The 12026-nt window shown below is 44.7% G+C and overlaps 1 protein-coding gene across 1 annotated transcript in view; it reads right to left on the reverse strand.

Moving 5' to 3' along the window:
• The window catches only part of LOC308467389 (calcium/calmodulin-dependent protein kinase type IV-like), a 43611-nt gene that overhangs the window by 11622 nt on the left and 19963 nt on the right, over positions 1 to 12026 (reverse strand). Inside the window, exons 5-6 of the mRNA XM_080989100.1 lie at positions 11468 to 11550; positions 9275 to 9347 (exon numbers count right to left, since the gene is read on the reverse strand). Coding sequence (XP_080845226.1) covers positions 9275 to 9347; positions 11468 to 11550 — 156 coding nt within the window. The remainder of the gene's footprint in view (positions 1 to 9274; positions 9348 to 11467; positions 11551 to 12026) is intronic.

A 12026-nucleotide genomic window follows, 5' to 3' on the forward strand; every position in this document is an offset into this window, starting at 1 on the left:
GGTCCCGCCGAGCGCGCGAGGCTTGGGGCGGCAGCCTGTCGCCCGAAGCACGGGGAGCCCTCCGGAGGGCTCCCCGTGCTTCGGGCGAGTGTCTGCAAGCCTTGCACGCCCGGCAGGAGGTCCCGCCGAGCGCGCGAGGCTTGGGGCGGCAGCCTGTTGCCCGAAGCACGGGGAGCCCTCCGGAGGGCTCCCCGTGCTTCGGGCGAGTGTCTGCAAGCCTTGCGCGACCGGCAGGAGGTCCCGCCGAGCGCGCGAGGCTTGGGGCGGTAGCCTGCAGCCCGAAGCACGCGAGGCTTGGGGCGGCAGCCGCGGGGGGGGGGAATTTTTTTATTCATTTCCCCCCCAAAAAAACGAGGTGCGTCCTATGGGCCGGTGCGCCCTATAGAACGAAAAATACGGTACATAAATATAGAAACCACATGTCTGAAACAGTGCAGGAAAACAGTCCTAAAGCCATTTTGACTCTTTCAGTGACCTCAAATATTCTTCTGCAGTTTGGATGGAAATGGGAAAAGCCTTGTCTCTCGGCTCACAAATCCTGCCTTAAGGGCGCATTTGTATATGAATAGGGTGAGCCTGTGACCTGGACTCAGGAATTAAGTATTTATCATCACAAAAGAATGGCCAGGCTGGCCAGGTAAATCCAGGTTAACAGGTTTCCTGCCAGACAGGATTCTGCTGTAGACCTCCCCTTCTGTGATGTATGTATGATGTTTTGGGAGGTGGACTTGAGCTACAGGGGAGGCAATTTCAAAAGTCTATATAAGGGCTTACACAACATCCTTCTGGGTTCCTCCTCCTTCCCTGTGAGGGGGAGTGGGGGACCCCTTTCCAACAGTTTAATAAAGATCAGGCTTACTAGCTGCTTTGCTTCTCAATATTCTCTGGTTGGCCTCTGTTATTTTCTCCTACCGATAGAGAACCTACATAAGGATTCTATACGGGCTCTTAGATACCCCGTAAGGCAGGCTTCCTCAAACTCGGCCCTCCAGATATTTTTGGCCTACAACTCCTGTGATCCCTAGCTAGCAGGACCAGTGGTCAGGGATGATGGAAATTGTAGTCTCGAGTTTGAGGAAGCCTCTACCTTAGGTGTCTTCTTGGATTAGAACTTAGCCACATACAACCCGGAAGATAGACAAACAGACATATGTATCTTTACAGAGACATGCACACCGACTCCTCTTGAATTTCTGGGCTCATGTTTTAAAGAGCCTATGGCATCAGCTGACCTCTCCTAAAGGTCAGCTGATCTCTGGTGCTGAAGGTAGCTTAGTGCTGATTGCCCAGGTGAGATGGGTCCTTACCAGGTGTGCATTTGTGTGCCAGCAGGGATGCGGGTGGCGCTGTGGTCTAAACCACTGAGCCTCCTCATCTTCCGGGGGCGGCGCGAACGGCAATGGCGGTCCTCTTCTGAATGGGAGAGGAGGCTCCGCAGGCAACGGGTCGTCCGCTACGGCGAAGCGGAGACCCATCTTGGAAAACCCCAGGCAGCAAGAGCCTGGGGTCTTGAGGCTCGGTGGGCGCCTTGAGCGACCCTCCAAGCGCTAAAGGAACCCCGTAAGGGGCTCCGGAGCGTGGAGGGGGGTTGCGGCGCTGAGAGCTGCTTCACAGCCTGTGGAGCGAAGCCGCGCTGCTGCTGCCGGTGAGCGCTGATCCCTTTTCCTGCTAAATTACGGATTCGGACGAAAAGCAACTAACTTGTGAGTAAAAGACTGAGTCACTTGAAATTAGAGACTTTAAAGGAAAAATCTAAATTGGCTTGAACTTGGCTGAAAGCGGAGAGACGTGGAAACAGGAAGTCCGTCTTCCGCAGCCATTGAACTTGAAAAAAGCAATCAGCTGGAGGAGTGGAGGCTGAAAGAAAGAGATTCTAAGCTTTACAGATCTAAGCATCTATTGAACTTGCATCTTAAAGTAAAGACTTTAAGCTAAAGATTTGGGATTATTACTTGCACTTGACTTTCCTCCTTTTATTGGATTACAAATTAGAAGGTGAAACCCAGAGTCAGGAGCTGCCTGAGCACTAAGGGAGCTGTCAGTACTGCAGATTTGGATACTGTATATTGGAACTTGCAACAATCTGAGGGTATTGAGACCTTTTAAATTTGAAACACTCTTTTTGGAGATAAATAAGCACTGTCTGTAACAAAGTGACCTTTTATAAACTCTGCTAAACATTTGTATTTGAAGGTTCTTGGACATTAAATTAGACTCTGAAAGACATTTTAAGCTCCCTCTAGAGGACTGGATTAAAACAGTGACTTTACATGCACATTTTACTTTCGATTCCCTTGTTGTTTGCTTGCTCTGGACCTTTCCATTCCCATGGGAATAACTCAGTGTGACCTTGACTGATAGATAACGTTGGAATGAGTGGCACAAGAAAAAGAGGGAGAGCCAAACAAACAACTTTAACAACTCTAACCTCAGCCTCGCAGACACGTAGATCATCTGTACCTACTTTGCCCTCAGAAATAGAGGGAGAGGGTGAAGCAGAGCAGTTACAATTGGAAGATATGGCCTCAGGAGTATCTGTTTCTGTTCTAGACAAAATTTTTGAAAAATTGGAAGCTTTGGACAAGAAAGTAGATGCGCAATCAGCAAAGATTGACAAAAATACAGAATGTCTAAATAAACTAACTACACAAGTGGTACAGAATGCACAAGCAATTGGACAGTTAACGGAGGCCTCAGCAGAAAATCGGAAATTGGCTGAGGACACTAGACAAAAATTAGAAAATTTAGAGCAAGAGGTAAGACCACTCACTAAACAAGTTGGGGAACATCAGATTTATCTTTCTATGATAGAACTGCGAAATCGTGAGAATAACTTGAGGATTAGATCATTACAAGAGGCAGAAGAAGGACATCTAACTGAGTTTTTGACTAAAGAATTCTCCAAGTTTTGGAATTTGGAAGAAAAGGACTTTAAAATCGTGTCAGCTTTCAGACTTGGAAGATTCATAAAGAAGGAGAGGCCCAGAGACTGTTTGATAACATTGAGATCAAAGGAGGAAAGGGATAAGATCTTGGGCCTACATTTCGTAAAGTCACTGGAGGTTTTGGATAGAAGAATTGAAATCTATAAAGATATCCCAAGACTACTGCTGGATCTTAGAGCCGCCTATTCTGAACTTGCTAAACTACTAAGGAGCAACGCAATTCCATTCAGGTGGGAATTTCCCCAAGGAATATCTTTTACCTTTAGAGGGAGAAAGGTTAAAATAAGAACACTGGAAGAGAGAGACAAATTCCTGTCTACATACGGAGAGGACCTTCAAAAAGGAATTGAACTACCTTCTGGGCCTGAGGCAACGCCAGTACCAACACCAGCACCTGTGGAACCTGAAGATCCTGAGAACAAGATACCACCCCTTGAAAAATAACCAGATAATTCAGGATGTCTCTGCAACTGTTGAGCTGGAATATTAATGGTTGTAACATTCCGGAAAAAAGGAAGAAAATATTTCATATATTAAAAAAAGAACAATTGGACATTATTTGCCTACAGGAAACACATGTGACAAGGCTCCACAGAAAAGTGTTAATAAATAAAAGATTGGGCCAGGAATTTATATCGTCGGATAAAGTTAAGAAGAGAGGCGTGGTGATATATGTGAAAGAGAGCCTGTCACCTAAATTCTTATTTAAAGATGAACATGGAAGAATTTTGGCAATTGAGATACAACATCAAGGAGAGAAATTGCTGATATTAGGAATCTATGCACCTAATGAAGGGAAATCGGAATTTTACAAGAAGCTGCAGGACACAATGCTGGATTATCTGGACTACAACAACATCATAATGATGGGAGATATGAATGGGGTCGTATCAACTAACATGGACAAGTCACAAAGTCAAAATGTCACAAAAGACGGCAGACTACCTAAAACCTTTTTTGAAATGACAGACAATATGGATTTGATTGACATCTGGAGGACAAAGAACCCACTAGGAAGAGAGGGAACATTCTTTTCTGAAGCCCAACTGACCTGGACAAGAATCGATCAAATATGGATTTCTAGAGGCCTGGCACCTAAGGTCAGAAAAGTGGAAATCTGCCCAAAGACCTGTTCCGACCATAATGCAGTAAAGATGGATATGATACTATTACCAACTGGATCCTTTAGATGGAAGATGAATGACAATTTGTTTAGAGATCAGGAAATTACCAAGAAGGCCCAAAAAGTTTTGAAGGATTACTTTGAGATAAACATGAATAATATGGTGGAAAAAAGAATAATCTGGGACGCAAGCAAAGCTGTAATGAGGGGATTCTTGATACAACAGAATGCAGTAAAGAAAAGAATACAAAGTGAGAAAAAAGATAAGATCTTGGATAAAATAAAAGAATTAGAGAAGAAATTAAGAGTGAATCCGAAGTCACAGCCAACTCTGAGAGAAATTAAACTTTATCAAACACAATATTCTAAATTGATAAATCAGGAAATTGAATGGAAGGTTAAATTAATGAAACAAAAAACGTTTGAGTCGGCGAATAAATGTGGAAAACTGCTAGCTTGGCAGCTGAAGAGAAGACAAAGATTAAATACTGTTACAAACTTAGAGGTTGACGGAAAAAACATCCAGAATCCAATGGATATCAGAAAGTGTTTCCAGAGATACTTCAAAAAATTATACACCCAAGGGCCGCAAGACGATGTAGAGATTAAACAATTTTTGGCAAAAAACGGACTATCTAAATTGTCACAAGAAAACAGGACAATCCTGAATTCTAAAATAACACGACAGGAGATCGAACAAGCCACCCAGAACATGCAACTTGGCAAATCCCCAGGACCAGATGGGCTGACCTCCAAGTACTATAAGACATTAAAAGACTATTTGATACAACCTTTGATGGAGGTCAGCAATGAAATTATGGAGGGGAAGAGGGCACCGGAGTCGTGGAAGGAAGCGTTCATCACATTAATACCAAAGTCGGAAGCTGAAAAGACACAACTTAAGAACTACCGTCCCATCTCTCTTTTAAATGTGGATTACAAAATATTTGCAGACATTTTGGCAAATAGATTTAAAAAAGTTTTAAATGAAGTAATTCACAAGGACCAGGCCGGCTTTCTCCCAGGTAGACATCTGTTTGCTAATACAAGGAACATTATTGACATTTTGGAACTTTTGCAAACAGATATAAATACAAAAGCAGTCTTAATTTTTATAGACGCGGAGAAGGCCTTTGACAATATCTCCTGGAAATTTATGATGGGAAATTTAAAAGAGATGGGAGTGGGACGGGGTTTTGAGAATGGGATTGAGGCGATATATTCAGAACAGAAAGCTAAACTGATAGTTAATAATGTGGTTACAGAAGAGTTTAAAATTGAAAAAGGGACACGACAAGGTTGCCCTATTTCCCCTTTGTTATTTATTTCGGTTCTGGAAGTGCTATTGAACATGATTAGAGGGGATCGGTTGGTGGAAGGAATTCAGGTCGGTCAGAAACAATATAAATTAAAAGCTTTCGCAGATGACCTGGTTTTGACCTTGCAGAAGCCAGAGCCTAGTACGAAAAGAGTATTACAATTGATTAATGATTTTGGTCGGGTGGCTGGATTTAAACTAAATAAACAGAAAACTAAGGTTTTGGGGAAAAATTTGACTGATACAGAGTCAGAACGGTTTCAGAATGAGACGGAACTTAATGTGGTTAAAAAAGTAAAATACCTAGGGGTAAACATAACAGTAAAAAATCTAAGTCTATTTAAGGACAATTATGAAAAATGCTGGACAGAAATCAAGAGAGACTTAGATAGTTGGTCAAAATTGAAACTTTCTTTGTTAGGCCGAATTGCTGCAATCAAGATGAATGTATTGCCAAGGATGTTGTTTTTATTTCAAACACTTCAGGTTTTGGACAAAACGGAGTGCTTTCAGAAGTGGCAGAGAGACATTTCTAAGTTTGTCTGGCAGGGCAAAAAGCCCAGAATTAAGTTTAAGATATTAACCGATGCAAAACAAAGAGGGGGCTTCGCCCTGCCAGACTTAAAGTTGTATTATGAAGCTGCAGCGTTTTGCTGGCTAAAAGACTGGCTACTTCTTGAAGACACTGATGTGTTAGATTTGGAAGGGTTTAACAATGCCTTTGGATGGCATGCATATTTATGGTATGACAAGGTTAAAGCAAATAAGGCCTTTAAGAACCATATTGTCAGAAAATCATTGTTTAATGTCTGGACAAAATATAAAGACTTGCTGGAAAATAAAACACCAAGGTGGCTTTCACCTTTGGAAGCCAAGGCCCGAAAAAGACCCAATATGGAGGCTAAATGGCCAAAATATTGGGAAATACTAGAAAAGGATGGAGACAATTGGAAATTGCAGAGTTTGGAGAAAATGAAAGACAAAGTGCGAGATTGGTTACATTACGCTCAGATTAAAGAAGTTTTTAAAAATGATAAGAAACTAGGGTTCCAGGTGGAGAAATCGAAATTAGAAACAGAATTGCTAGAACCAAAGATTAAGGTACTTTCAAGGATGTATAACTTGCTGTTGAAATGGAATACACAAGATGAAACGGTTAAATCGGCTATGATAAGGTGGGCACAGGACATTGGGCATAATATCATGTTTGAGGACTGGGAGAGGTTGTGGAGTAATGGATTGAAATTTACTGCATGTAACGCTCTGAAAGAAAATGTAATGAAAATGATTTATAGATGGTATATGACCCCAGTCAAACTTGCCAAAATTTACCACCTGTCTGATAATAAGTGTTGGAAATGTAAAGAGTGTGAGGGAACGTTCTTCCACCTCTGGTGGACTTGCCCTAAAGTGAAGGCGTTCTGGGAAATGATTTATAATGAATTGAAAAAGGTATTTAAATATACCTTCACTAAGAAACCAGAGGCTTTCCTTTTGGGTATTGTTGGCCAAGGGGTGGCAAAGAAGGACCAGACATTTTTTATGTACGCAACAACAGCAGCAAGGATACTTCTCGCAAAACATTGGAAAACTCAAGATCTACCCACACTGGAAGAATGGCAGATACAACTGATAGACTACATGGAACTGGCTGAAATGACCGGCAGAATCCGTGACCTGGGAGAAGAGAGGATTGAGGAGGACTGGAAGAAATTTAAGAACTATTTACAAAAGTATTGTAATTTGAGTGAATGCTAAATAAGATGCTAGATTAAAATAACTGAGCACCACTAAATTTAGAAGTTTTTAAGAAAATAAGTAAGACTGTGAAAATTTAGCTCCTTCCGAGAATTATAAGATTATGAAATATAGAAGGGATATAAGAATTTAAATAAGATGATAAATTGCTGACAAAATGTTACAACGATGAAAGTGGGAGCGGGAGATGTGAGGAAGTCCAAAGAAAATGTGAAAATATGTTAAGATAAATGTTATATTGTTTATTATGTTTATTTTTATTGTAAAACCCAATAAATTGTTTTAAAAAAAAAAAAATAAACCACTGAGCCTCTTGGGCTTGCCGATCGGAAGGTCGGCGGTTCGAATCCCCACGACGGGGTGAGCTCCCATTGCTCTGTCCCAGCTCCTGCCAACCTAGCAGTTCGAAAGCACGTCAGAGTGCAAGTAGATAAATAGGTACTGCTGTGGCGGGAAGGTAAACGGCGTTTCCATGCGCTGCTCTGGTTCTCCAGAAGCGGCTTAGTCCTGCTGGCCACATGACCCGGAAGCTGTATGCCGGCTCCCTCAACCAATAAAGCAAGATGAGCGCCGCAACCCCAGAGTCGTTCCTTTACCTTTTAACTTTTCCTAAATGGGACGTGGGTGGCGCTGTGGGTTAAACCACAGAGCCTAGGACTTGCTGATCAGAAGGTCGGCAGTTCAAATCCCCGCAATGACGGGTGAGCTCCCGTTGCTCGGTCCCTGCTCCTGCCAACCTAGCAGTTCGAAAGCACGCCCCAAAGTGCAATTAAATAAATAGGTACGGCTGTGGCAGGAAGGTAGACGGTGTTTCCGTGCGCTCTGGTTTCCATCATGCACCTGAAGCAGTTTAGTCCCGCTGGCCACATGACCCGGAAAGCTGTCTGCGGACAAACGCGGCTCCCTTGGCCTGAAAGCAAGATAAGCACCACAACCCCATAGTCGCCTTTGACTGGACTTAACCGTCCAGGGGACCTTTACCTTTACCTTTTACCTTTTGTGCGCCAGCTATTAACCCTCACAGGACTAACTTGTCCTGCCCTACAACAAATAACCCCCCCTCTCCCCCCTTTTGTTCCGCCTGGTGGTCCCTTGGCATCCGCTTTCTCTGGCTCCTCTCACCCAAACAAACAACAGATGCCGTGCAAATTGTGTTACCAGCCTAGGGAGCTGCTGGTGCCAATCTTAATTTCACAGGTTGCCGATTGCAAGAGATTGGAAAGACGGGGAGCTTTAAAAGATAGTGACAGTTAATAAAAATGAAATAAAACACACACACACACCAGCGAGGCAGGAGGTGGCCATTTCACTCACGTCGGAAGGTATGAGAAAGCAACAGCTCAGCTTTGCAAGGATTAGCATAAATGGAACTTTTGAGGAAGTTGCTGAATTTTGGTCTGCCCCGGACCCGGGGATTGTGTGGCGTGGGGGCCTTGTATTTCACTAATGCTGTGAACACATTATCTGCTAGTTTGTTCTTTTTCTCAGTTTGGAGCAAAGCTGATTTGGGGGAGGAATCCGTCTTGAAATGCAGGGTATGCGCACTTGAGTGACTTCAAATTCAGTGAGGTTGTTCCTCCACTCTGTGATTTGCCGCACAGACCAGAAAAAGGGCATCGGTGTTTCCACCCGTTGCCCATTCCCTGATTTGTTTCCCTGCGCCAAACTCCGGTTCCCTGAAGCAGCCATCCGAGTGTGTGCTCTCATCTGAGCATGCTCAGTGGCTGCCTGAAAGGGACACACCTCAGCATGACTATGGTTTCCGTTTCCCATTCGGAGGGAAGCTGGTTTGCAGGAAAATACACACTGAACAGGAATATCTCTCAGGAATCTGCCGGGTATAGACTGCTAACATCATTGTGTGTACTCAGCTTCCAACGTCAGTGGTGGAAGCGTATTGGAGCCAGAGTATTATGTACATATAACACTGGTCCTGAAAGACCTACATTGGCTCCCAGGATGTTTGTGAGCACAATTCAAAGTGTTGGGGCTGACCTTTCAAGCCCTAAACAGCCCAGTATACCTGAAGGAGCATCTCCATGCCCATCGTCCAGCCCGGACAACTGATGTCCAGCTCGGAGGGTCTTCTGGAGAGAGAAAAAACCCGAACAGGAGAGAGAGATGACTTACGGAAACAGCTTCCAGGATCTGCTTCACCACGTGAGCTGCGTCTTTCTCGCTGTAGAAACCCCGTTCAACGATCCTGAAAGAGGGCAGAGGTTGGCACAAGGTGTTGGGTTCGAAAGTTGCCATGTTTTCACTTTGCCGGGTGGCACTGTGGGTTAAACCACAGAGCCTAGGACTTGCCGATCAGAAGGTCGGCAGTTCGAATCCCCGCAATGACGGGGTGAGCTCCTGTTGCTCGGTCCCTGCTCCTGCCAACCTAGCAGTTCGAAAGCACGTCAAAGTGCAAGTAGATAAATAGGTACCGCTCTGGCGGGAAGGTAAACGGCGTTTCCGTGCGCTGCTCTGGTTCACCAGAAGTGGCTTAGTCCTGCTGGCCACATGACCTGGAAGCTGTACGCCGGCTCCCTCGGCCAATAAAGCGAGATGAGCGCCGCAACCCCAGAGTCGGCCATGACTGGACCTAATGGTCAGGGGTCCCTTTACCTTTTTTATACCGCACAGTGACAAAGCAGCTTATAGATAAATGGGAGAACAGAGGAATAAAGGTGTTTTCTCCTTTTCCCTGAGCTAAAAAGACCCAAACTCTGCAGCTGTTCCTCCTAGGGAAGCGACTTCGTCCCTCGGCTGTTTTGATTCTCCCTTTCTGAGCCTTATTGACATTTATCACTCAACGTTCTTCCCAAGGAGCTCAAGGTGAAGCATGTGGTTCCCCACCCCCCATTTTATCCTCACGGCAGCCCGTTGATCAGGTTGAGACAGGTCACCCAGTGAGCTTCATAGCTGAGTGGGATAATTTGAACCCAGGGCTTCAGAACCTGATCTTCTTAACTATAGGTTGCAGTTGGTCTGAATTTACGGTTGGTACCAGTGGGAAGGAGGGACGCGGGTGGCGCTGTGGGTTAAACCACAGAGCCTAGGACTTGCCGATCAGAAGGTTGGTGGTTCGAATCCCCGCAATGACGGGGTGAGCTCCTGTTGCTCGGTCCCTGCTCCTGCCAACCTACCAGTTCGAAAGCACATCAAAGTGCAAGTAGATAAATAGGTACCGCTCTGGCGGGAAGGTAAACAGCGTTTCCGTGCGCTGCTCTGGTTTGCCAGAAGCGGCTTAGTTCTGCTGGCCACATGACCCGGAAGCTGTACGCCGGCTCCCTCGGCCAATAAAGCAAGATGAGCGCCGCAACCCCAGAGTCGGTCACGACTGGACCTCATGGTCAGGGGTCCCTTTACCTTTACTTTACCAGTGGGAAGAGCAAAAGGAGATTTGAATATTTGGGGACATATTCCTCATCATCACCCTCAAGGCGATGCATTGATTTCTGGGGGCCCGTTGAACTTATTTTATTCATTTTGTTTATTTCGTAAAATTTATACCCTGCTCGAGCGGTAAAATGGGTCCCCTCTGAGTATGGCTCTCATTGGAATAGCAGTAATATTGAAAGAGTTCAACCAGCGCAGCCCCGGTACCTCTGCATAGAGTTTGTTTTGCTAACTGTCAAACAACATTTTATTTAAAAAAATAAATACAGTTTTTGTATATGAGACGAGATTGTCTCTGCTCATGTGCAAAGCACATGTTTAAAAACGAAGCCCTTTGCGCACTTGGAGCAATGAAGTGTAGATAACTGGGCCTTTGAAAGGACAAGCTTTCTGGCACTGGAGTGAGCGAAACTTTTTTTTAGTGAGTGTGATGGAGGGAGAGAAAAGAGATCGCAGAGAATCTGCAGTGGGAATTGACAGTGATGGTCGAGAATGGCCATCATAAAGTACCGTATTTTTTGCTCTATAAGACTCACTTTTTCCCTCCTAAAAAGTAAAGGGAAACGTGTGTGTGTCTTATGGAGCGAATGCAGGCTGCGCAGCTATCCCAGAAGCCAGAACAGCAAGAGGGATCGCAGCGATCCCTCTTGCTGTTCTGGCTTCTGAGATTCAGAATATATTTTTTCTTGTTTTCCTCCTCCAAAAACTAGGTGCTTCGCGTGGTCTGGTGCGTCTTATAGAGCGAAAAATATGGGTACTGTAGTCCTCAACACCCCCCCTCTCTCTATCCCAACACACACACACACACACACAATAACACACACGGCTTCTCTGCAGGTCGCTCTGACACAAATTACCATCCCTTTCCCCTTCCTCGGTGCAATTTGTCACCTTTTATTAAGAACCTGCCAGTTCGGCGGAGGGCTTCTTGCTGGTTACCTGTCAAACAGCTCACCACCTGTCACCAGCTCCAGGATGAGGGTGATCTGCGAGGTAGTCTCAAAGATCTCTTTGAGTTTGATCTAAAAATAGAAAAAGAGATAAAGGAGGTTGAGCAGGGGGGAATGGCATTTTAACTTTGAGGCAAGCTGGTCTCCAAATACGAAAAAGCAACTCACAAACCCACACGGACAAGGATCGTAACTATGTGGGAAAAGCACCTGCTTTGCATACATTAGATCCCAGGTTCAATCTCTAGCCTCTCCGTGTAAAATAATAGAATTGTAGAGTTGGACCTTGCCAACAAAGGTCTGTATAGTTAAAGCTATGCTTTTCCCAGTAGTGATATATGGAAGTGAGAGCTGGACCATCAAGAAGGCTGATCGCCGAAGAATGGATGCTTTTGAATTCTGGTGCTGGAGGAGACTCTTGAGAGTCCCATGGACTGCAAGAAGATCAAACCTCTCCATTCGGAAGGAAATCAGCCCTGAGTGCTCACTGGAAGGACAGATCCTGAAGCTGAGGCTCCAAGACTTTGGCCACCTCCTGAGAAGAGAAG

This window comes from Podarcis pityusensis, assembly GCF_964106645.2.
Source record: "Podarcis pityusensis genome assembly, chromosome: 18".
NCBI lineage: Eukaryota > Metazoa > Chordata > Lepidosauria > Squamata > Lacertidae > Podarcis > Podarcis pityusensis.